Raw genomic sequence first — 23221 nt, 5'->3', positions numbered from 1 at the left:
GAGATCAATTCAAGAACAGGCATTCGTACTCTCAGGGTGATAAGATCCAAAAAAAAAGAATAAGAAACTATCAAGGCACATGATTACCACAAATATAGGTTATAGTTAGGTTAGTTTACAGGTGGTGAGTGGGTGTCTGGGTTTCATGGCAGGAAGCTATAAAGCGGGGAATAGACTTCCTGGAAAACCATCATGATCTGCAGTCCCTTAACAAAACCAACCATATTCAACTAGTTCAAGTGTGTAAGGAAGGGTCAGCAGGTACCAGTGTCATCATTGTCATGACTTGCTCCAGGCTTAGCAGTATTATCATTGGTTACATACGTTACCACCTGCTAGTGGTAAGGTCAGGTAGATAGGTCATGTACCTGGTATAAGTTACATGATCTGAGGGTAGTCACAAGGCGCTAGTTGTCCCTATACCGTACCAAAAATAACAATGTACCACCAGCGGCTTGTATTCAATACCAGCTCCAGCCGCAAGTAAGCTACGTTTGGTGGTATTTTTACCATGACTAGGATCAAAACGTCACCTTATCATGCCTTCAGTTCTGACCCCAATTTTACCCCGCTTAACTTACATACCTCTCTGTACCTACCTATATACTCTACTCCGTACTACCATTAGCGACAAGTATACGACAACTACTTTGATCTAGACTTGCAACTCCAGCTCAGTAATGCCTACGTGACTCGAGTCATCCAAACAAACCCTATCCAGAATAATCCAACCCATCGTGAACATCCGGCAAAGGGGGCCCAAAAGAATCCCTCTTAAGGACTTGTATGCTAGAGACCCGTGGCCATCATTAACTGTTTCTGTGATCCCTTGCTCCACACCCGACAGAGTGAATCATGCAATACGCACCATTTGCCTCAGATATAGAACTGCCATTTTTTACTGCCTTGGCTTCGCTGAAGATCAACCATGATAAGCTGGATGATTCTGCACGCAAAGTTTTAGGGCTTTATGAGATCCGTCCAACAGACACCCCCGAAACATCATGCCGAATGCAAATACATGGGGATGCGCTCACAAGCAACGAGTAAGTTTATATACTAGGCCTTCAACCCGGGGCAATCAATTGTGGAGATCATTGCACCATGCCACATGTAACCGTCAAGCTCCGGTTAATCATTTTGTTTAGTGCCCTAGGGGGTTATTATCGTGCTGAAGGATTAATTAAGAATGTCAATACTATTGAGGAATACCGAAACATCGATAAAGCACATATGCTCCGGCAATCTGGAGAAACGGTCAGTCGCAATAAACAGAGAATGGTTGACTACGGTATCGCTAACATCCCTTAGGTTTGGGATGCGATAAATGATGGCAGCATCTTCTCTTGTCCGTCACTACTTTCTTCATTCGTCATTTTATCGTACGCAGATCTGAAGAAGTACAAGTTTTACTACTGGTTTGCTTCACCTGCTCTTCATTCGGATCCTTCTTGGACTGCCTCAGAAAGTCCAAGTAAGGCTGCCAAACCTTGTCCTGGTGGGAGTGAAAGCAGCAATACTGGGTCTTTGACTGCTTCCGAGAATTCTGCACTCGTCGAAGCGGTTCAAACATGGAGCTATGGTGTCGACGCACGCCAACGTGGCTTTTTTTTAGCTCGAAGGATTTCCAGCTTAGATGGCCGTGAAGACTCTTCTGCTACCATCGGTGAAAAGACGACAAGCCAAGAAGAACTGACCCCCAATCAGTGGCGAATTGACGCCCTCTCGAGCTATGAGAGTGGTTTCTTCGATGGAGCAAGACCTGAAGATTGCTTCATATGCTTCGTGGATCCTTCGAATTATGCGAATGCACCCGGCTGGATGCTGAGGAATTTACTCGTCCTCGTGAAACAGCGCTGGGGGCTTGATCGAGTTCAAATACTCCGATATCGCGATATACATTCGATGCGTGATCAATGTCGTAGCACTATCATCACATTGGAATCGAAATCGTCGCCCGAATCGAGGTCTACCCAAGCTTCACCAAAACCCATGCCCAAAGTAACTGGGTGGGAACGCAACCCCGAAGGAAAGTTAACAGGGCGAATGATTGACTTGACGGAATATCTTGACCCTAAACGGTAAGGCCTCACGTACAGATATAACGAACGTTCACTGACCACACATGTTTGGTTACTGAAAAGGCTAGCGGACCAGTCTGTAGACCTCAATCTCAAGCTCATGAAGTGGCGAATCAGCCCCAATTTGGAACTAGAGAAGATCAAAAAGACCAGATGCCTTCTACTAGGCGCAGGGACCTTAGGGTCTTACGTTGCTCGAAATTTAATGGTAAAGCTTCTTGTCAATTGCCTTCACTATAACTCGAAATAACTGTTACTTTCAGGGCTGGGGTGTGACTCGAATAACATTCGTTGATAATGGGTCTGTGTCGTTTTCTAACCCGGTAAGGCAACCGTTATTCAACTTCGCCGACTGCATAGATGGTGGTGCCAAAAAGGCACACCGTGCAGCACAAGCTTTATCAGAGATTTTCCCTGGGGTTGAATCTACAGGGCATGCGCTCTCCGTACCGATGGCAGGCCACCCGGTGATAGACGCCGAAAAGACCCGAGCAGACTTTGAGATCCTTAAAGATTTGATTGAAAATCACGATGCTATCTTCGTTCTAATGGATACCAGAGAGTCGCGGTGGTTACCGACAGTCATGGGGAAGGCCGCCGGCAAGATTGTAATGAATGCCGCACTCGGATTTGACTCTTATGTGGTTATGCGTCATGGTGTCAAGAATAGCGCCGACCCAACATCAGAACTTGGCTGCTATTTTTGCAACGATGTTGTGGCACCTATGAATGTAAGTCATGACCAATCCTGGAATATATTTTTCTCGTGATTAACTCAATACTTGAAGTCTGTGAAAGACCAAACACTCGACCAGCAGTGCACTGTTACCCGACCCGGAGTGGCCCCCATAGCTTCGGCGTTACTGGTCGAGTTGTTTATTTCAATCCTGCAACACCCTCAGGGAGCAGCAGCGCCAGCTCCGGCTTCACGAAGCGAGGAGTATGGAAACCACCCGCTAGGACTTCTGCCGCACCAGATTCGTGGGTTCCTATCGACTTTCGATAACATCACGGTAGCGGGTCGAAGTTACAAGTGCTGTAGCGCCTGCTCAGATAATATCATTGATGCGTACAAGAAGGAGGGGTGGGAGTTTATACAGAGAGCATTGAACGAGACCGGGTATGTGGAAGAATTGAGTGGTCTCAAAGAAGTAAGCAGCCCCTCCCTGTTTGATATCCAAAGGTTGCACTCTTTTCATTATCATATCACATCCCTCAGTACTATGCTCACTTTGAACAGGTTCAAGCGACAGCAGAAGCGACTATCGATGATATTGAATGGGATGAAGCTTCTGATACAGATGAATTCGCTGAGGCGATGTAGGTAGTATGAATGGGGTTCTGGTGTCAGGCATAGCTCAGATGTAGCTGTGTTTGATGACGATGAGAAGGACGCACCCACGTGCTACCTCAAATAATATTATGCTTTACTTGTTCTCTCTTCTCCTTCCAGTGCCTGTGATTTCCATTCCACGTTCCTCCCCTGTTTTCATGGTGGTGTGAGCACTTGATCTTTTGTTGCACATTGCTTGCGTTTGAGGCCAATGAAAAATGCCTCTTTCGATTCCTATTCATCAAATCAGTACGTGGTAATTTTTGGGAGAGAATATACATGATGGCACGAACACTACGCGAAGACTCTGGTTTCAGTCGATGTACCTTCTCGAACAGGTACTTCAACTGTTTCTCCAAGGCCCTGTCTTCGGCACCTTGGTAGAATTTACAAATAAAATGGCCGCCAGCCTTCAGGACCACAAAGCTGAATTCTAGCGCAGCTCGGCAAAGGTCCTTTTGAAAAGTTTAGCAATCATGACTATTGAAAATGATTGATAGAAGACCTACCATACTCCCCGCATGATCCTTGAATTTCACGCCGCTTGTGTTCATCATCCTATTATGAAAACTACTTAGACATCTCTCCCATCTTGCAGTGGTTTGACTTGGGTGGTGCTAACATGTCACTCAATACCACATCAACAGTAAATTGGGACTTTGGCTTGTCCTGAGTTTCGGGATGCGTCTGGGTTATAGCTGAATCGCTGTCGAGACTGTCCAATTCTAGACCAGGTTGAACGGCGTTGTGCTTAGAGCTAATCGTGCCATTCGATGAGACCGTTGATTGGGTTTGCCCTTTGTGTGAATCGCGCACAAACCCCATAACATATTCCTGGACTTTGGGGTCAAGAAAATCCCCTTGGATTGCGGACACGCCTTTCGGGGGTTGCGCTGGGATGATATCTACACCAAGGACTCGGCCGCCAGGTTGGGTTCGAGATACTGCAACCTTGGACAAGGTCAGCGGGAAATAAGCACCGCAAGCAGTAAGCATACCTGAGACCAAGAACCAGGAGCATACCCCTGCGCGAGGTCAAAGTAAGTAACGAGACGGATTGTCATCTACAGTAAATAATCAAGAATTTGAAGGTCATACCAGATCGACGACGGTTTGACCTCTCTTGAAGATATGGAATTTCTCGTCAATCTATCCATGATGTTAGAAATATAAGAGTTCAGAGGGGACAGGCCATGGTGGTCATATGTTATACTTGAAGGAGCTTGAATGCCGCTCGGCTTTTCAACCCTTGTGCCGATGCGTCCCTGGTGAATCGATCCTTGAGCTGGCGAGCCTGCCATCTTTTTGAAGATGCGAACCGTCTTGGAATAATGGTATGAATCAAGATATTTTGTTGGCTCCGAGTGACACAGGCGGGATACAACTGTGTAAACATCTTATGAAGGTCCACCAGGACTTTGCGGTCGAAATTGTATGACGGCACAATTGTACTTTACATATCTTATCAGCTCCACTTAGAAGTGGGTTCCCTTTGAGAGCTCGGTGTATCATACAATTCGACCTGGTCCTGTTACTTAATGTAACTTAAAACATTTCGCGGTCAGCCTGGAGATCCGTCGTCTATAATCCAGGTTTAAGGCCAGGGATTATATTGATAAACATTATTTCTATGCTCTTTGGGCATATATTATACTGTAAGTTCAAACCTAGCCCAGTACTTACTTCAATAGGGAGATGGAGGATATTTAGCATTTGTGGTGACATGCTTAACGAGGAGGTACTAAACGTACGACTTACTGCCAATGCGATTTCGAGGCAACCAGATCACCTTGGCTAGAAAACCAAAGTTACGGACGGCGTTACCGTACAAGTTATCGTACCTCAGTGTCCAGGCGGTGGGCGGGCTACTTACCGATCTCGGTATGGTGTGGGGTCGGAAGGGGAAAACATTCCACCAGACCTCTTAATAGTAGTGGACACCTAAACAAGCTACTGTTAAGAGAGGCAGTAGGTACGTATCTACAGAATGCGCCGTACGTATGTAAGATAAGAAAACCACTATTGTACCCACACCAATTGCAACACCGATGCTGGATACACCTTGCGAGTGATACTTCCTCTACGCAGCAGAGTGCTCCAAAACTGCACTGTCACAATGAATATCCTCTCTTTCCTCCTTCCGTTCGTTTCTATAATTCCGGCTGTGCTGGGCGCAGTTCCGAAGTCGGATACATTCGAGAAATATCAGGCTCTCTCACGTTCAGGTCCAATCGACTTGGATGATTCTTCTTACGACGAATTGACATCAAAGCCCCGGGACTACCATGTCGCGGTCATTCTCACGGCCGTAGACCCTCGATTTGGCTGTGTCCTGTGTCGCGAATTCCAGCCAGAATGGGAGCTTATTGCAAAGAGCTGGAATAAGGGCCCGAAATCAGATGACCCTAAATTGCTATTTGGCACTCTCGACTTCACAGATGGAAGGAATACATTCCAGAAGGTATGGTGATTGATTGATTACAGAGAGGGTCTGTCGCTCAGCTAATATGTCCGGGAAAAGTTGATGCTTCAAACGGCTCCTGTCCTCCTTCTATTTCCTCCCACCGTGGGACCATCTGCTAGGGTCGACGATGGCCCCTTGAGATATGATTTCAGCGGGTAAGCCTCATACAATTGTTTTGCAAAATGGGCCCTTGGACTGACGATACCGTACAAGCCCTATCTCCGCCGATCAACTTTATACGTGGATAAACCGCCATCTCCCGGAAGGTCCGAAGCCACCTCTTGTTCGCCCTTTGAACTACATGCGGATCGTTTCTTTCGTAACTATCCTGATGGCCGTGGTAACGCTCTTTACGGTTCTATCACCTTATGTCCTGCCGATCATTCAGAACAGGAACATTTGGGCTGCAGTCAGCTTGATCGCTATCCTCCTCTTCACAAGTGGACACATGTTCAATCATATCCGCAAAGTACCATACGTGGTTGGGGATGGTAAAGGCGGTATTAGTTATTTTGCCGGCGGATTCCAAAACCAATTCGGTATGGAAACACAGGTCGTCGCAGCTATTTGTAAGTTGACGGTCTCTACTTGATGATAATTTGTACCATCATTGCATGTGCAACCGTGTACTAACAGAAGGTTTAACCAGACGCCGTCCTTTCCTTCGCGACGATCGCTCTAGCAATGAAGGTTCCTCGTACCGCGGATAAAAAGGCACAGCAAGTTGCCGTGGTAATTTGGGGCACTGTGCTTCTCGGTGTGTACAGCTTCCTACTTAGCGTATTCAAGGCGAAAAATGCCGGGTATCCTTTCTTTCTGCCCCCGTTTTGATCGGACCTATAGTCTGGCTGAAAGAATGTATGGCTTTACGGATCATGGAAGGGTGAAGCCTGCATTGGCCAGCTATACGTGGCTTGCAACATACCTCTCTGTTCAGGTGGCTCGACCAAAGCCGAGCCATTTGAATGTGCATATGGTCCATCTCCAACACTCTTCGTGTATTTTAGTAGCTCTAAATTTCTAGTCAACAAGCACAGGGCTTTTCTTTTTTTACTTTTTTCTTATTCTAGATACTACTCTCGGGTAGCTGTTGCGGCGACCACATAGGTATTAACATGGTGTAAATAACATCTCCACATCAGTCAATACTCAACAAACTTCCACAAGAGTAAGAGAAACAAAAGCATCTGACACGATGTAGCAAATCAGCCGTTACTTCCTCAATCGAACTTACTTAGACCCACGCAGCGGACCTACTGACTTCCAGGTGCCTATCTGGTACCTTACTAGGTACTCTATATCAAGGTACCACGGTTAAACTCCAAACTACTTTCTATATGTTCATTTGATTTGACTACTTCAGGTTCACCCCGCGCGATTGTTCCATCCCAGATATGCAGCCGCCTTCTTGACCAGCCTTCCCTTAGTTACATGCTATCCCTTCCACAACCAGTGAACACTCAAGTTGGTCGCGTTCTAAATGACTGTGCTTAAATGACTATCGCAGCTTACTGTCAACAGATACTATATATGCAGTATATGTCCATCAATGCTTAGTATTTGATATTTACAGTTTAGTGGATTCGAATCCCCATTATTCAAATTTGATAAGTTTGCATGTAATTTGAGTCTTCGAAGATCATTGTAAAAGAGCATATATTTAGAGATTCCGCTGCACCTTAACCTTTTTAATTGATTGTTTGTAATAACATTGACAATTGTTATCAGGATGTTAAATAAAGCTATTCTATGAACAGTCTCAATTTGGAATTTCGCTTGGTTGGTTTCTAATAATGACAGAAAAAACATACTTGACCTGTCCCAATAAAGTTGCACTTGAATGTCACCCTCCTTTAGAAGGTGCTAGGAGAATATAGTGCTCTTCACAAATCTTCGCAGGTTACTCCGTATGTTTACTTTATTGAGGATATAGAGTATTGATTTAGGGCCTAAGTCAGATTGGGCATAGTTCAGTTAGTAGTATGTGCTGTGGGGAATGGACACGCTCTCGATAAGGCCACGCACCACCATGGCCTTTCTGCGGAGTTACTCCGGAAATCTACCCACCTCACCAGTTCACATTCCCTCTGACTGACATCCTGCTGCGCTTGTTCTTTTTGGGTCAGAAAAGCCTCGTGGGGCTTTGGGAAGCAGTCGTAAACAAACAAATCTCTTGAGGAGCTCACACTGAGCGGCAATGATCAAATACAGCAAACACGAAACAATACCAACAGAGACTCCCCGCGGCCTAGCTAGAGCCGATTCATGTCAACATGGCACCGTCTGAGGAAAACAATCTGAGTAAACTACTAACATCTTCAGTGTCTGGGACCTCTTTTTTGATCGCTATTCAAGTATTCTCCAGGCTTTTCACTTTTGTTGCAAACCAGCTTGTTTTGCACACCTTATCACCGGCCATCTTGGGAGTTGCGACACAACTTGAACTCTATCTTATTTCAATACTATACTTCTCTAGGGAGAGTATCCGGGTCGCAATCCAGAAACAACCATTGGGGCTTTACTTTGATGCCCACGGCGGCAAGAAAAAGCAGGATGATGCGACAAAAGCGCCATCGAGTATTGACGCTGCGCGTCAGTCAGCTTTATCATCTCAGACCGTGGTGAACATGTCTTATCTTAGCCTGGGGCTAGGGATCCCTTTGGCTTTGACGTTTGCTGGTTTCTATGTGCGCTTCGCCGCAGAAGAGGTGTCTCAGACTCCTTTCTACCGCATGAGTGTTGCTATTACTGCTGTCTCATCGCTGCTGGAACTCAGCGTCGAGCCCATTTTCGCTGTGGTACAACAACACATGCTCTACAAGAAGCGCGCAGCTGTTGAAATGACTGCAGCGCTTGTGAAGAGCTTGGTAGTGTGCGGCTGTTTTGCTTGGGCCTCCTGGACCGGATATACTATCGGCATTCTACCATTTGCTTTGGGTCACTTATGTTATTCCTGCACACTTGTCGTCGGGTACATTCAAGTCACGCGAGACGTAAGAAAACAATGGCGCTTCTCGTTACTTCTTTCTCGACTAAAATCTAGGTATGTCACATTGACAATTGGGGGAATTCCTGGTTAATAACAAAGGTCAGAGATCAGTCGCGCTACGTCGCGGACACGTTCTCTTGTCGGTTACTTTCATTGTCTGCAAACTCTTTCTTCCAGTCTATCATCAAGCACATCCTCACGCAAGGTGATGCAATTATACTAGCAGCAATGACAAGCTTGGAAGACCAGGGGATATATTCTTTAGCCTGCAACTATGGCGGGCTTGTCGCTCGCTTATTATTCCAGCCTATTGAGGAAAGCAGCCGCATTCTGTTCTCGTCATTGCTTAATTCAAGTGAGAATAGTGCAAGCACGAAGGCCATCAATGCAGCAAAGGCACACCTAGTCGATATCCTGCGTGGGTATGGAATGATGTCCGCCATTGTCTTGCCATTGGGACCACACTTGGTACCACAAATGCTTAATGCATTGGGCGGGCATCGATGGGGCTCTCCTATGGTCACTAGCTTGGTTTCACTGTACTGCTACTACATACCATTTTTGGCATTCAATGGCATAATTGAGGCATTTGTCTCTGGCGCAGCAACCCCTTCAGAACTTCGAACCCAGACAGGTTGGATGGGGGTGTTCTCTGCGTGTTTCGCCTTGGCGGCTTACTTCTTTTTGAGAATAGCACACCTCGGTGCCCATGGTTTGGTATACGCCAACATTGTCAATATGGCCGTTCGCATCCTCTGGGGGATACACTTTATTCGATCGTACATGCTTCGACATGGTATTAGAATGCCTTGGGCAGAATTTGGTCTCCGGCCTTATACGTATGTTGTGGGAATCGGAATGTCCCTAGGGCTAGCATGGCATGGTGCCTTCGGCTTTGGCATACGTGAAATTCTGAAATCCGGTGCAGTTGCAACTGCGTACGCTCTTTTGATGTAAGTCAACTCTCACAGGCGGCGATCGATTTCTAATGAATTATTTCTAGAATGTATCTTGAGAGAGAATTCCTTATAACAAAGTGCGAAAAACTTTATCCGATGTTCAAAACCAAGCTTTTGAAGCAAAAATCGACATGAAACAACAGCTCAATCATCAAAAGTGATCTTCGTCGCTGTTTTGTCGGTATCAACATTCTTGAAGAATGCACCATATGAGTCGTGTTGCTTCTTTTTCACAGTTGTGCCGAATTTGAGGAGCTCTTCTGGAACCTCCTGTTTTGCTTGCTTGAGGACGTTGATCAACCTGATATGTGTCAGCCAAGTGCTCCGTTTCAACTAGACGTAGCAGGATGAGAAATAAGACTTACGATCCAGACTGGGCTTTGTCAAGTTCTGTGAAAAGGGTGATGGCATAACCTTCAGCTCCAGCACGACCAGTTCTAAAACGGAGGGGCGCAAAATGTCAGCTGGAATGAATTACATGGGTGGAATGGCTACTAACCGTCCAATCCGATGTACATAATCTTCGACTGTAAGGGGAAACGTGACGTTGATGACCTGTTTGACCGAAGGTATGTCTAGACCGCGAGCTGCCACATCTGTCGCAACAAGTACTGTAGCAGCACCTGACTTGAAAGCGTCCAGGCTCTTGAATCTCTCTTGTTGGCTCAAGTCGCCGTGGATTCCGGCCACGCGAAAGCCTTTAGCCCGTAGAAGCCTTTCAACACGCATGGCTTCCTTTTTGTATAGACAGAAAGCCAGGACTTTATCGGGGTTTGAGCCCGTCCGCTGAGACTTATTGAGCAGCTGCACAAGTCTGTTTTCCTTCTCGTGAGGTTGAACCACTTCCACAACTTGTTTGATTCTTGTGTTAGCCCGAGGATCAGCAGACGGGTCCCCGCCGATAGTCACGGTCACAGGTGAGGTCATAAAATTCGCAGCAAGAGCTGTCACAGCAGGAGGCCAGGTAGCAGTGAACATCACGGTTTGACGCTTGGACGCAGGCATTGACTGAATGATCTCTTTTATGTCCTTTTCAAACCCTTTGTCCAGCATACGATCTGCTTCATCCAGAACAAGGTATTTGACCTTCCCAAGGTCCAATGAGCCGTCGCTCTGGAGATCTTTCAATCTGCCAGGCGTGGCAACGACAACAGATGCGGTCTTGAGAGCTGCCCGTTGCTCGTCTTTCCTCACCCCACCAAAGATGCACGCCATGTCAATGGATCCAGAGCCTGCATACTTTAAAAGTTGGTCGTGAATCTGCATCGCAAGCTCCCGTGTCGGCGAGATCACGACTGCCGTTGGTCGATAAGGCTTCTGCTTTTTCTTCTCCGCCGAATCCAATATCATCTTCATGCATGGCAAACCAAAAGCAAGCGTCTTACCACTTCCAGTTTCTGCAATCCCAATGATATCACGGCCGGAGAATAGGAATGGCCAAGTTGCCGATTGAATAGGCGTTGGCGCCTTGAAGGATTCCAAAGGCTGATACAGATCGCCGGTGCATGATGGCAGGTGGGAAAATGAGAGTATCGGGCGAAGATCCGGGGTTTGCGACAATGGATCGACCGTCTTGATCGTGTTGTCCGAGAGGAATTTATCGATTTCCGACTGAGGAAGACTGCTAAGAGCAACAGATTGGCTATAAGATTTTGAGGCTTTCGGCTTTTTCACATCTTCCTCCTTGTCACGCTTCTCCACCTTGGACTTCGACTTTTTCTTTGGTCTAGTCTCGGAGACACCCTCGTCTTTGTAATCACGTTTAGCCATGACGAGCCTTAACTTGCCGTTGCCAAAGTAATGAAAGAATCAAAATTGGAGAAATATAATTGAGTCTGCCGGTGTCACAGTTCTATTTTGCTGTTGTTCCTTTTTTTTTTTTTTTTTTTTTTTTTTTTGCAACCGCGCTAAATTCCGTAGACTGCCACCGCTTGCCTATATAGTCGATGGCTCCACTATCCCCAGCCGGGATGGACTTCCAGCCGACCAATGTCATTGCTTGACAATGAAACGGGAGACCTGGATGGCGAAAACTTCTGGGGAGTAATCAAGACTTTTGAACTTGAAGCCCGTGGGCCGAGCACAAGTGTGAGATAACACCCATCTTAATCAAGCCATCACACCGTTATTTCAACGGATATCTGGATTGGCTTCCATGATGGATATAGCTAGTCTCTAGCTAGGCTTAAGCTCATTGACAAATACGCGATGAGATTATATTGACAACCTCGTGAATGGACGTGACCCACTTCCCACAGGAGACAGTGGCATCAACTGCAATGACCGGTGGCTTGTCATGACCTAAAAGCCAGTCGACTCGTCTCATCTGCCCCGTGCGCGTATTCTATCCAACAGTGCAGATGATCTTTCCCTTAGTGGCGTTGCTCTCAAGCAATTTATGGGCTTCAATGATCTGCTCGAAGGGGTAGATCTTCTCAATCAAAACCTTGAAAGCTCTGGTTTTGAATTTTGGCAGCGCGTGATCAACCAACAGATCACGTAAGGTTCTTTGGTAGTCTTCTTCGCGGCTTCGAAGTGTACTGCCTTCAAGTCGCAGTCTCTTTCTCAGGATTCCACTAATATCAATACCCTCAGGGAGTTTTGAACCACTCATCTGGCCCAACTGAACAATGCGCCCATCCTTTGCAGCTACGTCCAAATTGCCTTGGAAATGCGCTGCACCCACAAAGTCAATAATGACATCAACACCTCGACCATTCGTCTGTGCCAGGATGGCAGATGCCCAGTCCTCAGTCTTATAATTGAACCCGGCAGTAGCACCTAACTGGTGCACACAGAAATCGATCTTTTCTTGTGAGCCCACTGTCACGTATATGGCAGAAGCATTGTCAATCTTAGAAAGTTGGATGCCAGCTATAGAGACCGAGGAAGCCCCTGCATGCCAGAGCACCGACTTCCCGGGTCCGAAGTTCCCAATCAGATCTAAGGCTTGAGTAGCGGTTATCCAAGCCTAGATACAACGAAAGAAAGGCGTCAACGTTAAAATTCAAACAACACCCTGAGGATAACTTACCTCAGGTATGCCCGCTGCCTCCTCCCAAGTCAACTCGCGCGGTTTATGTATCAACATGTGGGTCGACACAGCAATGTACTCAGCATAGGCCCCTATGAGTACCATTAATCGCTTAGAGCCTTATACCTTGGTTTCCGATTCTAACATACCACCATAAGCCAAACCAAAAACCTCATTCCCAGCCCTAAAGCTTTCTTCTGGGTGTTGACCCAGCTTTTCGATTACGCCAGAAAACTCGACCCCCATGGTGGTTGGGGCTTGGGGTGGCACTGGATATTTACCCTCCCGTTGTAACAAATCCATACGGTTCAGTCCGAAGGCTTTTACTTTCACCAAGGCCTGCCCATCTCCTATCACTGGAATGGGGATGCTGTTGACAAACAGAGCATCAGCGTTTCCGGTGTTACCCCTCACACCTAGAGAAAGTCAACGCTGCTGAGGATAATGATAAGGAAGTAAGCTTACTTATAGCTTTCATCATCTTTGCGGATGTTGAATTGGAGAAAAATACTCCAGATTAACTCGTGAATTCAAGGCTATGTGAAAATGAGAGGTATTTGTGTATTCTACTGAAGATGATTTATAATGTCCAAATGGCTCCCCGGTGGCCCCGCATCCATCTGTCAAGCGTCATCGGCCCTGGTCATGTGACACGGAAATAAGCCTTTGCTTACCATATAGCTTGCCGGCAAAGTGATTAGACATAAATTGCTTTTCGATTTCCTCAATTGACCCTCGGTTCATAAAAAAACACTACCACTAAGAACACTTATGGCTAGTTAGCCTAGAGTTTTCATTTGAATCTACAATCCGACATGAGCTGCACGACGCCTATTGAAATTGTCTACATCAGGTTTTCATACCTAACTGTCAAAGCAATGGAAATAACATCAATGACATGTAGCAAGCAGATACACAAGGCCTGAATGACAGGTTGAACCCCGGATTGTTCCATTAAAAACAAGGCATTCCCAATCAGTAAGCCACCGCGAAAAGCCCATAATTCCCTATAGCGATGGGGGGGAGAACACATTTAAACACATTTAAGCAAAGAAGAGTAGGCAGCAACACAGACACCAGGCACAAGGTCGTCATGTTCAAGAGATGTTGTATGAATCAATCAGATCAGAGATCCGTCCTGCCTCTTCAGAGTAGTCGATAGGGTTGGCTGAGGAGATTTGATAACGGATACTAAAATCATCAGCAAAACATAATTCTTTCAGAAAAAGTATTGGAGCTCACCGTTGCTGGTCACCAAAATTGTCTATTCTAGCCCTGCATCTGAAATTCCAAGTCCGGCAATTCGCATCTTGGACGATAGCACTTTCGGCATTATCATCGTTATCATGCAACTCCATTAGTTGGTCTGCCGAGATGCCCATCATCAACCTGCCAACTTCATCAAAACAACTTAACCAAAGTTGACCGGTATGATCGCTAGCATTGATGAGCATCATGTAACGATACTGGGGCCTTGGGTGAGTCTTGTCACAGCGTTCACATCGCCATTGACCATCTATTTCCGTAACCTTTTTGTTACATCCATCTGTAAGACAAGCAGGGTAGCATATGTTTTCCCGCTTTATGTAGATGACAGTTGCCTTCAATGAGAAGTACACGGCGTCATCTGACATCCCGAGCTGCTCTTCCCTAACCTGGGCAACGGTCTTGAACTGATCAAGTCTCGACTTGGATGTGGTTGCTCCCGAGACAGATGCGTGCGAAATGAAGTTTTCATCTCTTCCCTGGGCATCATACCAGCCCTTGAGTTTATGTGCTTCCTCAATGTCGGGATCCACAGTCATGGACCCAGAGCTCAATAAGCTCAGGCTCCGACCTCCAAAATCCGATACTTTGACTCCCTTGAAAGCCACGATGGACTCTGGCACCACGGTAAAGTCCACCGCGGTAGCGCCCCATATTGTCAGGCGAACCGAATACCCTGTGTTGTCAACCAGCGTAAGTTCACGCTTGTTGTAAGGCTTGCTCGTCGTTTTCGAGACGATCTGGGAAGACTCCCCAGCCTCTTTCAAGATCCCTATGACATCAATGGTGGTTTCCTTCTCAACAGATTGAAGATCACCTATGGAGGTAAAGTTGAATCTAACTTGCGGTACATCGCTTTGGTCTTCTGCCTGTTACTTGTCAAAATTGTGCATTGATTAGTGGAAGGTCGGGGGTGTTCATGCCAACCTTTTCAACAACTGTATCTCTCTCGAACGTAAGTTCGTAGTCATTATTCAAATTTGTAAACTGCTTTTTCGCAATTTGGACTCGGCACGGACTAGATATGTAATAGACACTTCCTTCTTGGAAAACGTCATAAAGCATCTCGCACTGGTCGTTAAACCCTGTCGCACGTATCTCGCCACTATCGTCCAGCAAATTGACGCTGAAAAGCTTTCCTTCGCCATTTCTGTTATGCCACGTTTTGATGTTCGATTTGCTTGTACATCGTGCTTTGATCGTCCATTTGTGGGAGTATGGAGAGATGGCTTCGATGGGATACATAGTAGCGTGCGTTGAAGCTGCACCAGGCCGTGCTTGTACTCGACTGCTCGGGTGTGTCTGTGGCATCTTCGAGCCATAAAACCCATTGCTGGATATGGCTGTAGGTTGTACTTTCTCCTCCTCTTCCGATTTGTTTTCTAACGGCTTGGGCTCGCCAATCTTTTCTGCCTCGCCCAGTTCCTGCAGCACTTCAAGATCCAGAACAATCAGAATCCTACATAAACGTTAACGAGGCTCCAAATATGATACCAAGGAACAGACTTTTTGCCTTTCACTGAATTCGCCTGGAAGGACTTCAGTTTCACAAAACACCCTTTCCTAAGTTGACCGCTCGTAACGAAGGAATTCGCTTCTGATATTGTACTTAACACGACATCCCAACCGGTCCAAGTATATATATAACTCACGAGTTGCAAGCATGGTTTGGACATAGTTTGAAATGTCACTGAAGACAGCTCGATAACGCTCTTGGTTATTTTGTTGAGGAGGCAGTGGCTTGACTTGGACACACTGTACAATTGGCTCGCGAACTTGGGATTTCGATTCATCAAAGATAGCGCTTTGATATTGTGAGCTAAGTTCGTTGAATTCGGTAGAGTTTGCTCACCTAAGAGCGCCAACGCTAATATGAGAACTTGCTTCGGACGTCATTCTTCCATAGAACAACTCAGAGAAACTTAAATTCTTCCTGTGAGAGTAATGAAGTGGGGGGCGACAAGAGATACACAAAATCTATAGGACGGAAAGTGCTACTGGATAATAGACAGTTAGGTGGTGAATAACGATAAGTTAAGTAGTTCCGAGCACGGTGACCGTGGGTGGCCCAGGACGCGTTGCTACACTGATAGTCCCACCCACTAATTTCCATGCAAAACGCGTCCCGCTTGATCACGTGTATTTCACTTACTTCATTTATCTTACTACTCATGGCTTCATGAACTTAGATACTAATAAGTTTGACCCCCTATGTATTAACACTACTACTGCAATACTACTACAGGCATCACAGGATAATGAAGACTCTATTACTACAACCTTCTCAGCAGCAAGTTTTCTAGCTGTCTATCTAGATAGCTATATGGACCATTTGGTGCAATACAGGGCTGGGGTGGCGTTGTCTGGTTGGCTGATTCTGTCATTGTTAACCTAAAAGCTAAAAGTAGAGTGAAGTAATTGATCATATGATTGATCAATGATCATTGGTCAATAATCACCAGATTGATTACTACGGCGAGTAAGTATTGGCTGGATCTTTGCTATGATTTCGCAAAGCCTTTATAAGCCGGGCTTTTAGCTTTTTGCGCTTCATGTCAGGCTAGTAGTTTCCCAAAAGATACATGTTCGATTTTCTCACTGTTCGCTTCAATGATGAGGGAGTTATCATGTCAGATTACCACCATTCTAACACTCATCCCAAGTATGCACACCATTTCAAAAAGTTGGAAAACACATCCTATCCACGCGTCATGGTTTCTGGACCCTGTCAAGTTATAATCATACAAAATGGCCATCAATCCTCTTGTGCCTGCAGCCAGGGCCTTTTCATTTTGGAAACTAAAGATCGTTGGAGTGACAACTGCGTGACTTGTGATCATCCCCTATCAAAGCACACGGATGCAGAAACTGTGTGCGGCGACCAGACTACCAGTCCTGATAAAATTATGCCACGTCCTCTCAAGTCACGCAAAGGTTTGGTCTTATTTTGACTATTATCCTTTCTTAGCTTACAATGTCGGGGTAAATAGTCACAGATGACCTCTCAATATGTCCTCGCGAGAGGACAGTTCAGCAACTCGCTGATCTTATCCTGTCTAGAAAGGTTGTTCATGTCCGTGGAACACCAGCAAGTGGCAAGACAACCCTAGCACAGTTACTCAGAGATCACCTTTTGAGTCAAGGACGGGATGTGTATTTCATGGGGACATGGCGCGATCTTGATACATCCCACCAAAGCCCTGTGGATCCATGGGACAAACTGGAGGTCATGCTTCGAAATAAATTCCCTTGTTCAGTGGACAAAGATATCCTTTCCCAGGCTGTCCTCATCATTGATGAAGGTCAGACATCCTACAATGATGCCATATTGTGGAATGAAATCCTCAAAAGTCGATGCTATGGTAAAGGGGAAGAGATCATGTTCTGTCTTTTCTGCTCTTATGGGAGTCCTTCCACCGGGGTGGAGACCACCACTTGTGAATTTACACCTGCTATCCTCAACCCCGAGCAACGGGTTACACTGACCCCCCAGACGAACGCCGCGGCGCCTGATTTCGGTCTGTTTTTTTCGAAGACGGAATTCTACGATGCCACATCTAGAATAGGCTCCAAAAAAATACCGCCAATCATACTTCAAACAGATGCCATCGAGTATCTTTTCTCTTTCACAAACGGGCACCCCGGTGCATTAGAGTCTATGATGGAATATTTCTTTCACGTCAGTTATTCAGGTCCTGGCTTAAAGCAAGTCCATTCTTTCTAGACCAGCTGGTTTAATTATCTTTTACTTAGGTTTACCGCTCTAATGTCAAGCATGAAAAAATAACTCCAATAACCAAGTCGCATCTTATCGATGGCTTGAAATCAGAGGACAAAGTTTTCAGACTTCTTGCGTACACCCCTGTTTACCGCTCATTCCCCCAGGGCATCGAGTTAACACGGGAATGTGCCGACGTTCTTCTGACCGTCTTGAAAAACGGCGACCTGCCGTGGAATTCGAACTCAGGAACACTGCAATGTTACACAAAAGGTTGGATCCATAAGGTAGCTACCGGTAATATGATGGTTCCAGAAATTTTTGTTTTGCCATCCAGGTTACATGAGAAGCAAGTCATCTTTTAATTTCTCCGTCTATCTCCCATCTTTGACTTATTCTAATCAAAGTTAGATGGGTGGAATATTTGATCGGCTTTGATCCGCAACCCTTGCCTGGGCGGTTCGATACGGTATATGGGTTGTGTCTCGATGTCTTACGTCGATTTTCGACAATCGCCCTGAGATGTTCTTCAGAGGGCAGAAAATTATCAACTGGGGCAACATACAGACCAATAGAATCCCAGTACCAGGATGAATTTTACCGGGCTTTCGCTGAACTAGTTGGTCGACGTGTGCCAATGTCCTCTGAATGGTCTAGAAATCGCGACGGCAGGGTAGATTTCTTGATACAAGAGAAGAAATGGGCGATCGAACTTTTAAGAGAACACAGCAAGATTGATGAACACATCACACGATTCAGGCAGGGAGGAAATTACTATTCCTGGATACAAGAAGGTATGATTTGTGACTGGATCATCATTAATTGCGCGACAACTCTACCTACTCAAGGTAAGGCATTGCTCTTTGTATGTGACGTTTTCTGTCGCTGACAAGGTAGTAGTTAGCACGGAAACCAAGCTTGTCCATGCTATATTCCAGAATGATTTTACTGAGTTGCACCTTTATGATAATCTCTTAGGGCTAGTGGGGACTTGGTTTTTAGTGAATTAAATGGATCATTGTGTATTATGGCAGGTCTGGAATATGTTTCAAAGTCCGAGATACTCACCAAGATATGCAGTGCCTTGCCGTAGACTAGAAGACTGAGAAGAAGTACACAGGCCGATCAAGACATGAAAATTGATACCTAAGGCATAGACAGAGCTTCTAAACCAAAGCCGAATCCCCCAACTTAAAAAGTTAAGCATAAAGGAAGTTGAAGTACAACGTATAGAAAAGTCATTTCATAGAGTTCTCTTCAATAATCACTACAGTGTAGATATTTCTCTACGTTCATAAATCAACAGCGATACTTTTCTCCAAGTATAAATAATACTATTGTTGGAATATGCACAAGATTGACGAGATGACTGTTAAGCATCTTTGAGTATTGACTATGCCTGACAATAGATAGATAAATTCCTTGAATACCTCCCCTAAGGTACTTACTGCCTATTAGTGGCTGACACTCGAAGACTTCCATAATCGTACTCTGATGCCGTTCTTGGCGTATAACTACCCGATTGCGGCAACTGCCTGCCTAGTAGGCAGTTGTGTCATATCTGATGAGTAATCGATGTGCCAAAGAGGGTCTTATCAGCGGCAAACCTTTCACACTCGGTCGAACTAGTTGGATGGTGCTGGGCCCTGCCTGCCCCGCGACAGTATCTTGGTATGATGTAGGTAAGCACCGTACTACCTTACGTAGTATATGTTCCCTTAAGTTTCACCCCACCCGACATACTTCCTCAATTATTGTCTCATCACGAAGTTAAATCCTGCTTTGACTAGCGCATTGCCATTCCCAGCATTGCCGACATTACAAAGTTGCCAGCAGTAACCAAAAATATTATCGGGCAGATATACCCAGTTCGCGTCTGCTGTCTATGTTATATGAGCTAAATACAGTACTACCTTGGCAAGAATCTTCAGCAAATACAGAACGTGCTGCCTCACTGAAGATGGCTTGCTTGCATGTTAATTCTGATGGTAGGATAGTCCATTCTCTCGAGTAGTACGACCTCGATCTGATCATCTCTGTGTGCAGATTTAAAGCAGCCATCTGCATCCCAAGCAGTCTACAGGGAAGATTGTACCCAGTGCTTCGATTCTATTGTATGGGCACCCCGGCTGAAGAGAAGCTCTCATACCTAACTAAATCTAGGACGATGATTCCGGGCTCAACGTTTGTTTAACTTGCTTCAATGGTGGCTGTACGGGAGACAGGGACCATGCCCTTCTTCATTTTCAACGGTTTGGCCATCCTTTGGCTCTCAACATCAAGAGGTCTCGGAAACCAGTCCGAGTACGTCGGAAAAGTCAATACCTTCTCATGTTCGCAGTGACTAACCAGATCTTATTCTAGAGGGATGAACCCCCACAAAAAATATCCAAACTTGCAATAGTTGCAGAAACAGAAGATGATCACTATGACACACACACGCGCGTTGTGTGTTACAAATGTTGTCAGGATAATGTCGATGTTTCTAGTGGCAAACTTCCGGCTGTGGTTGACGGTGTCCTGAATGCAATCACGTACTCAAGGAAAGAGGAGGTCAAGGCTTGGGAGCAAGAATTTGTCCCGTGTGAGCACACACTATGCTTAGGTCAGGAAGAAGCCCGGGAAATCAGGTCAAAAGGTACGACCCCAGGTTCTTTCAATGGTTAACCAGCTTCTCACAGAAATATCTAGACCTCAACGGTTGCTCGTTATGTGATCTCAAGGAGAACCTGTGGCTTTGTTTGGAGTGTGGCAATCTTGGCTGCGGGCGCAGTCAGTTTGGAGGTGTGGGAGGAAATTCTCACGCACTTACCCATTCCGAATTAACTTCACACGCAGTTGCTGTCAAGCTTGGCTCCATAACCGCAGATGGCACCGCTGATGTCTTCTGCTATAAATGCAATGAAGAGAGAGTCGACCCTAACCTCGCTGACCATCTTGCTCATTGGGGCATTAATCTGGCAGGCCGCGAGAAAACAGAAAAAAGCCTGACGGAAATGCAAATTGAACAAAATATGAAATGGCAGTTTACAATGACGTCTGAAGATGGGCAAGAGCTCACCCCGATTTTTGGCCCTGGTTTGACGGGTCTCAGGAACCTGGGAAACAGCTGTTACCTTTCAAGCGTGATTCAGTGTCTATTTGATCTTCCCCAATTTCAGAACAGGTATTACCATCCCACCCAGGAGCCGCCTTTTTCTCAACATCCGGCGGAAGATCTGGAGAGCCAATTGCGAAAACTCGCAGATGGCATCCTTTCCGGTCGTTATTCTCGACCCGATCCAGATGCCAATGCCACTGCGGACTCTTCAGAGACTCCCAATCAAAAAGGCTTGGTTCCATCGATGTTCAAGCATCTCGTTGGTCGTGGGCATGAGGAATTTTCCACAATGAGACAGCAAGATGCATTCGAATTTCTTCTGCACCTCTTCAAGCTGGTAAACCATAGCAGGTCCCTTGAAGGACTGGACAACCCTGTTGAATCCTTCACTTTCGCCGTCGAACAGCGACTCCAGTGCTTGAATTGCAGCAAAGTTCGATATAGAGTCGATGAGCAGGACAACCTTTCCATCCCTGTTCCTGTGCGCCGCTTCTCTACAGAAAGTGGTCCCGAAACAAACGATCAGTTCCAGCCTGTGACCTTCAATGATTGTTTAGATGCCTCCACTGCCGATGAAGTGGTTGAACTCAGCTGTCCCTCATGCTCTAGCAAGTCGGGATTCTCCAAGCGTTCGTCATTCAAGACATTGCCTCGGAATCTAGTTGTCAATGCGAGGCGCTTTGAGTTGATCAACTGGGTGCCTACGAAGTTAGATATTCCTGTGGAAATTGGGGACGAACCGTTGGATCTAGGTGGTTATATTTCCTCCGGCCAGAAGGAAGACGAAGAGTTACTCCCAGATGTGGAGAACACTGAATCGGTTTTCGCTCCTAACGAGGAAGTCCTGTGTCAGCTTCTCACCATGGGATTTCCGCAACCAAGATGCGTGAAGGCACTTCAAGCCACTGGAAACTCGGACCTCGAAGCTGCAATGAATTGGATTTTTGCTCATATGGACGACGCTGGCATTGATGATCCACCTGCGACCGAAAGTGCCGGGGAATGTGGTGAAGAGCTGCAGCAAGACTCAGCAAAAGTCTCACAATTGGGTGAAATGGGCATTAATGAGCAACATGCTAAGAAAGCGTTAGCTGCTACAAGCGGCGATATCAATAGAGCAATTGACTGGGTGTTCAGCCATCCGGAAGAAATGACTGAGGTTGGATCTGCGAATCATGAATCTGATGCACATCAGCACAACAGTCACAGGCCCCTCAAAGGCTTCTCTACTACTCCGGCAAGATATCAACTCCGGTCAATTATTTGTCACAAAGGCTCTTCTGTGCACGCTGGGTATGCGTTCCCCATATGTGTTTCTCTAACCCGTAACGTTCGGCTAATGTAAAACAGGCATTATGTTGCTTTTGTGCGTAAAACCCTCCCTGGGCAGGATCAGCCTACTTGGGTAATGTTCAATGACGAGAAAGTCGTGGCGGTCGAGGACATACAAGAGATGAAGAAGTTCGCTTATTTATACTTCCTTGTGAGGGTGGAATGAGGAAATACAAATTATGCTTGGGGTGCATACATACGTCCCTGATACACGACACTCAATTATTTTCGTGGGGCTCTCATAAAATAAATGTCTAGGCATGACCACTTGCAGATCAGTAGGTATCAGTAGTAGTAAGTCTTATCATCCTGTCCTAGCTTGCCTATACTAATGAAAACAAGAATATCCAGCAAATATCATATTTTATTATCTTGGAGGTTGAATTTATACTTGGTAGTAGCTGTAGTAGTGTTAGCAGTTCTCTTTGTTATCCTGTCCTAGCTAGACAGACCTTGAAATGGGGCGGATCCGGATCTAACTTTTTGATCCTGATCCTGATCTGCTAGATTTCTAGATTAAAGAATTTAATCTAAATCTACTCTATAATATAATATAAGATAAATTAGAATTAATTTATTGTAAGCGGCGGCGTGCTGATTAATATGGGGGTTGGGATAGATATTATTTAGGCAGCTAATCCCCTACTTATTAATAGATATCTTTACAAGATAGGAGAAATATAAGTAGAAGAGTAGATATATTAATATTTAAAAAAAATTACTTATTTCTCTTAAATAATAATTCTCCTGACTATTATATATAACAGGATCTCTTTAATTAGATATTAATTATATATTTATTTATAAGTTAACTCTTATCTACTTTTATTAAACTAAATTATTAATCTTTATTTCTAATTATAATAATTATTTTCTTTTTTTAAGATATCTTAATCCTGAGATATTAGTCTTATAATTAATTAAATTAAAATATAATTAATTAAT

At 45.4% G+C, this 23221-nt stretch overlaps 9 protein-coding genes across 9 annotated transcripts; 5 read left to right on the top strand and 4 right to left on the bottom strand.

The window, feature by feature from the left end:
• Positions 1 to 855: 855 nt before the first annotated feature.
• Positions 856 to 3405, top strand: BDW47DRAFT_119439 (putative autophagy ubiquitin-activating enzyme ApgG; the record flags this gene model as incomplete). Its single annotated transcript, XM_024815350.1, has 7 exons — positions 856 to 1046; positions 1149 to 1257; positions 1312 to 2081; positions 2145 to 2289; positions 2345 to 2812; positions 2870 to 3232; positions 3322 to 3405. The coding sequence occupies 7 exons, from the start codon at positions 856 to 858 to the stop codon at positions 3403 to 3405; spliced, it is 2130 nt and encodes a 709-aa protein (XP_024669520.1).
• Positions 3406 to 3428: 23 nt separating this feature from the next.
• On the bottom strand, positions 3429 to 4960 carry BDW47DRAFT_61335 (RlmE family RNA methyltransferase). Its single transcript, XM_024819431.1, has 8 exons — positions 4929 to 4960; positions 4628 to 4875; positions 4513 to 4563; positions 4413 to 4439; positions 4037 to 4365; positions 3924 to 3972; positions 3708 to 3869; positions 3429 to 3648 (listed from the first exon to the last, which is right to left on the bottom strand). Exons 2-8 carry the CDS (start codon positions 4808 to 4810, stop codon positions 3571 to 3573), a joined length of 879 nt encoding a protein of 292 aa, XP_024669519.1. The 5' UTR covers positions 4811 to 4875; positions 4929 to 4960; the 3' UTR covers positions 3429 to 3570.
• A 465-nt stretch (positions 4961 to 5425) lies between these two features.
• On the top strand, positions 5426 to 6975 carry BDW47DRAFT_110191 (OST3/OST6 family protein). Its single transcript, XM_024813664.1, has 4 exons — positions 5426 to 5875; positions 5936 to 6033; positions 6092 to 6447; positions 6528 to 6975. The coding sequence occupies exons 1-4, from the start codon at positions 5531 to 5533 to the stop codon at positions 6707 to 6709; spliced, it is 981 nt and encodes a 326-aa protein (XP_024669518.1). The 5' UTR covers positions 5426 to 5530; the 3' UTR covers positions 6710 to 6975.
• Positions 6976 to 7970: 995 nt separating this feature from the next.
• BDW47DRAFT_110190 (Rft-1-domain-containing protein) lies at positions 7971 to 10348 on the top strand. The gene is made up of 3 exons (XM_024813663.1): positions 7971 to 8921; positions 8972 to 9820; positions 9871 to 10348. Exons 1-3 carry the CDS (start codon positions 8152 to 8154, stop codon positions 9959 to 9961), a joined length of 1710 nt encoding a protein of 569 aa, XP_024669517.1. The 5' UTR covers positions 7971 to 8151; the 3' UTR covers positions 9962 to 10348.
• Positions 9826 to 11667, bottom strand: dbp3 (RNA-dependent ATPase DBP3). Its single transcript, XM_024813662.1, has 3 exons — positions 10326 to 11667; positions 10192 to 10263; positions 9826 to 10127 (listed from the first exon to the last, which is right to left on the bottom strand). The coding sequence occupies exons 1-3, from the start codon at positions 11594 to 11596 to the stop codon at positions 9971 to 9973; spliced, it is 1500 nt and encodes a 499-aa protein (XP_024669516.1). The 5' UTR covers positions 11597 to 11667; the 3' UTR covers positions 9826 to 9970.
• Positions 11668 to 11718: 51 nt separating this feature from the next.
• BDW47DRAFT_110187 (NAD(P)H-quinone oxidoreductase) lies at positions 11719 to 13435 on the bottom strand. Its single transcript, XM_024813661.1, has 4 exons — positions 13326 to 13435; positions 13010 to 13276; positions 12861 to 12952; positions 11719 to 12797 (listed from the first exon to the last, which is right to left on the bottom strand). Exons 1-4 carry the CDS (start codon positions 13339 to 13341, stop codon positions 12171 to 12173), a joined length of 1002 nt encoding a protein of 333 aa, XP_024669515.1. The 5' UTR covers positions 13342 to 13435; the 3' UTR covers positions 11719 to 12170.
• A 241-nt stretch (positions 13436 to 13676) lies between these two features.
• On the bottom strand, positions 13677 to 16189 carry BDW47DRAFT_110185 (replication factor A subunit protein RFA1). The gene is made up of 6 exons (XM_024813660.1): positions 15979 to 16189; positions 15779 to 15930; positions 15633 to 15723; positions 15054 to 15585; positions 14103 to 14995; positions 13677 to 14051 (listed from the first exon to the last, which is right to left on the bottom strand). Exons 1-6 carry the CDS (start codon positions 16020 to 16022, stop codon positions 13958 to 13960), a joined length of 1806 nt encoding a protein of 601 aa, XP_024669514.1. The 5' UTR covers positions 16023 to 16189; the 3' UTR covers positions 13677 to 13957.
• A 564-nt stretch (positions 16190 to 16753) lies between these two features.
• Positions 16754 to 18873, top strand: BDW47DRAFT_133422 (uncharacterized protein; the record flags this gene model as incomplete). Its single annotated transcript, XM_024817831.1, has 5 exons — positions 16754 to 17060; positions 17117 to 17805; positions 17880 to 18193; positions 18256 to 18692; positions 18745 to 18873. The coding sequence occupies 5 exons, from the start codon at positions 16754 to 16756 to the stop codon at positions 18852 to 18854; spliced, it is 1857 nt and encodes a 618-aa protein (XP_024669513.1). The 3' UTR covers positions 18855 to 18873.
• A 931-nt stretch (positions 18874 to 19804) lies between these two features.
• Positions 19805 to 22442, top strand: BDW47DRAFT_119432 (ubiquitin-specific protease UBP14; the record flags this gene model as incomplete). Its single annotated transcript, XM_024815349.1, has 6 exons — positions 19805 to 19832; positions 19891 to 19958; positions 20008 to 20148; positions 20209 to 20482; positions 20536 to 22237; positions 22295 to 22442. The coding sequence occupies 6 exons, from the start codon at positions 19805 to 19807 to the stop codon at positions 22440 to 22442; spliced, it is 2361 nt and encodes a 786-aa protein (XP_024669512.1).
• Positions 22443 to 23221: the final 779 nt, after the last annotated feature.

The sequence above is a fragment of the Aspergillus candidus genome (assembly GCF_002847045.1).
Source record: "Aspergillus candidus strain CBS 102.13 unplaced genomic scaffold BDW47scaffold_45, whole genome shotgun sequence".
NCBI classification, from domain to species: Eukaryota; Fungi; Ascomycota; class Eurotiomycetes; order Eurotiales; family Aspergillaceae; genus Aspergillus; species Aspergillus candidus.
The sequence above is the reverse complement of the archived record's forward strand: the minus strand, read 5'-3'. Positions and strand labels throughout refer to the sequence as shown.

Excerpts from the sequence above, each read along its gene's own strand:
- BDW47DRAFT_61335 (XM_024819431.1), bottom strand. The coding sequence starts at position 4,810 with ATGTTTACACAGTTGTATCCCGCCTGTGTCACTCGGAGCCAACAAAAT. Across the intron at positions 3,870-3,923 it reads AGGATCATGCGGGGAGTATG|GACCTTTGCCGAGCTGCGCT; the intron begins GTAGGTCTTCTA and ends ACTTTTCAAAAG. Across the intron at positions 3,649-3,707 it reads AACCAGAGTCTTCGCGTAGT|GAATCGAAAGAGGCATTTTT; the intron begins GTTCGTGCCATC and ends TTTGATGAATAG.
- BDW47DRAFT_110191 (XM_024813664.1), top strand. The coding sequence starts at position 5,531 with ATGAATATCCTCTCTTTCCTCCTTCCGTTCGTTTCTATAATTCCGGCT. Across the intron at positions 5,876-5,935 it reads GAAGGAATACATTCCAGAAG|TTGATGCTTCAAACGGCTCC; the intron begins GTATGGTGATTG and ends GTCCGGGAAAAG. Across the intron at positions 6,034-6,091 it reads TTGAGATATGATTTCAGCGG|CCCTATCTCCGCCGATCAAC; the intron begins GTAAGCCTCATA and ends ATACCGTACAAG.
- BDW47DRAFT_110190 (XM_024813663.1), top strand. The coding sequence starts at position 8,152 with ATGGCACCGTCTGAGGAAAACAATCTGAGTAAACTACTAACATCTTCA. Across the intron at positions 8,922-8,971 it reads CTTTCTCGACTAAAATCTAG|AGATCAGTCGCGCTACGTCG; the intron begins GTATGTCACATT and ends AACAAAGGTCAG. Across the intron at positions 9,821-9,870 it reads ACTGCGTACGCTCTTTTGAT|AATGTATCTTGAGAGAGAAT; the intron begins GTAAGTCAACTC and ends AATTATTTCTAG.
- dbp3 (XM_024813662.1), bottom strand. The coding sequence starts at position 11,596 with ATGGCTAAACGTGATTACAAAGACGAGGGTGTCTCCGAGACTAGACCA. Across the intron at positions 10,264-10,325 it reads TATGTACATCGGATTGGACG|AACTGGTCGTGCTGGAGCTG; the intron begins GTTAGTAGCCAT and ends CCTCCGTTTTAG. Across the intron at positions 10,128-10,191 it reads GACAAAGCCCAGTCTGGATC|GTTGATCAACGTCCTCAAGC; the intron begins GTAAGTCTTATT and ends GACACATATCAG.
- BDW47DRAFT_110187 (XM_024813661.1), bottom strand. Across the intron at positions 12,953-13,009 it reads TTTTGGTTTGGCTTATGGTG|GGGCCTATGCTGAGTACATT; the intron begins GTATGTTAGAAT and ends TGGTACTCATAG. Across the intron at positions 12,798-12,860 it reads AGGCAGCGGGCATACCTGAG|GCTTGGATAACCGCTACTCA; the intron begins GTAAGTTATCCT and ends CGTTGTATCTAG.
- BDW47DRAFT_110185 (XM_024813660.1), bottom strand. The coding sequence starts at position 16,022 with ATGACGTCCGAAGCAAGTTCTCATATTAGCGTTGGCGCTCTTAG. Across the intron at positions 15,931-15,978 it reads ATTAGCGTTGGCGCTCTTAG|CGCTATCTTTGATGAATCGA; the intron begins GTGAGCAAACTC and ends ACAATATCAAAG. Across the intron at positions 14,052-14,102 it reads AATTTTGGTGACCAGCAACG|TATCCGTTATCAAATCTCCT; the intron begins GTGAGCTCCAAT and ends TGATGATTTTAG.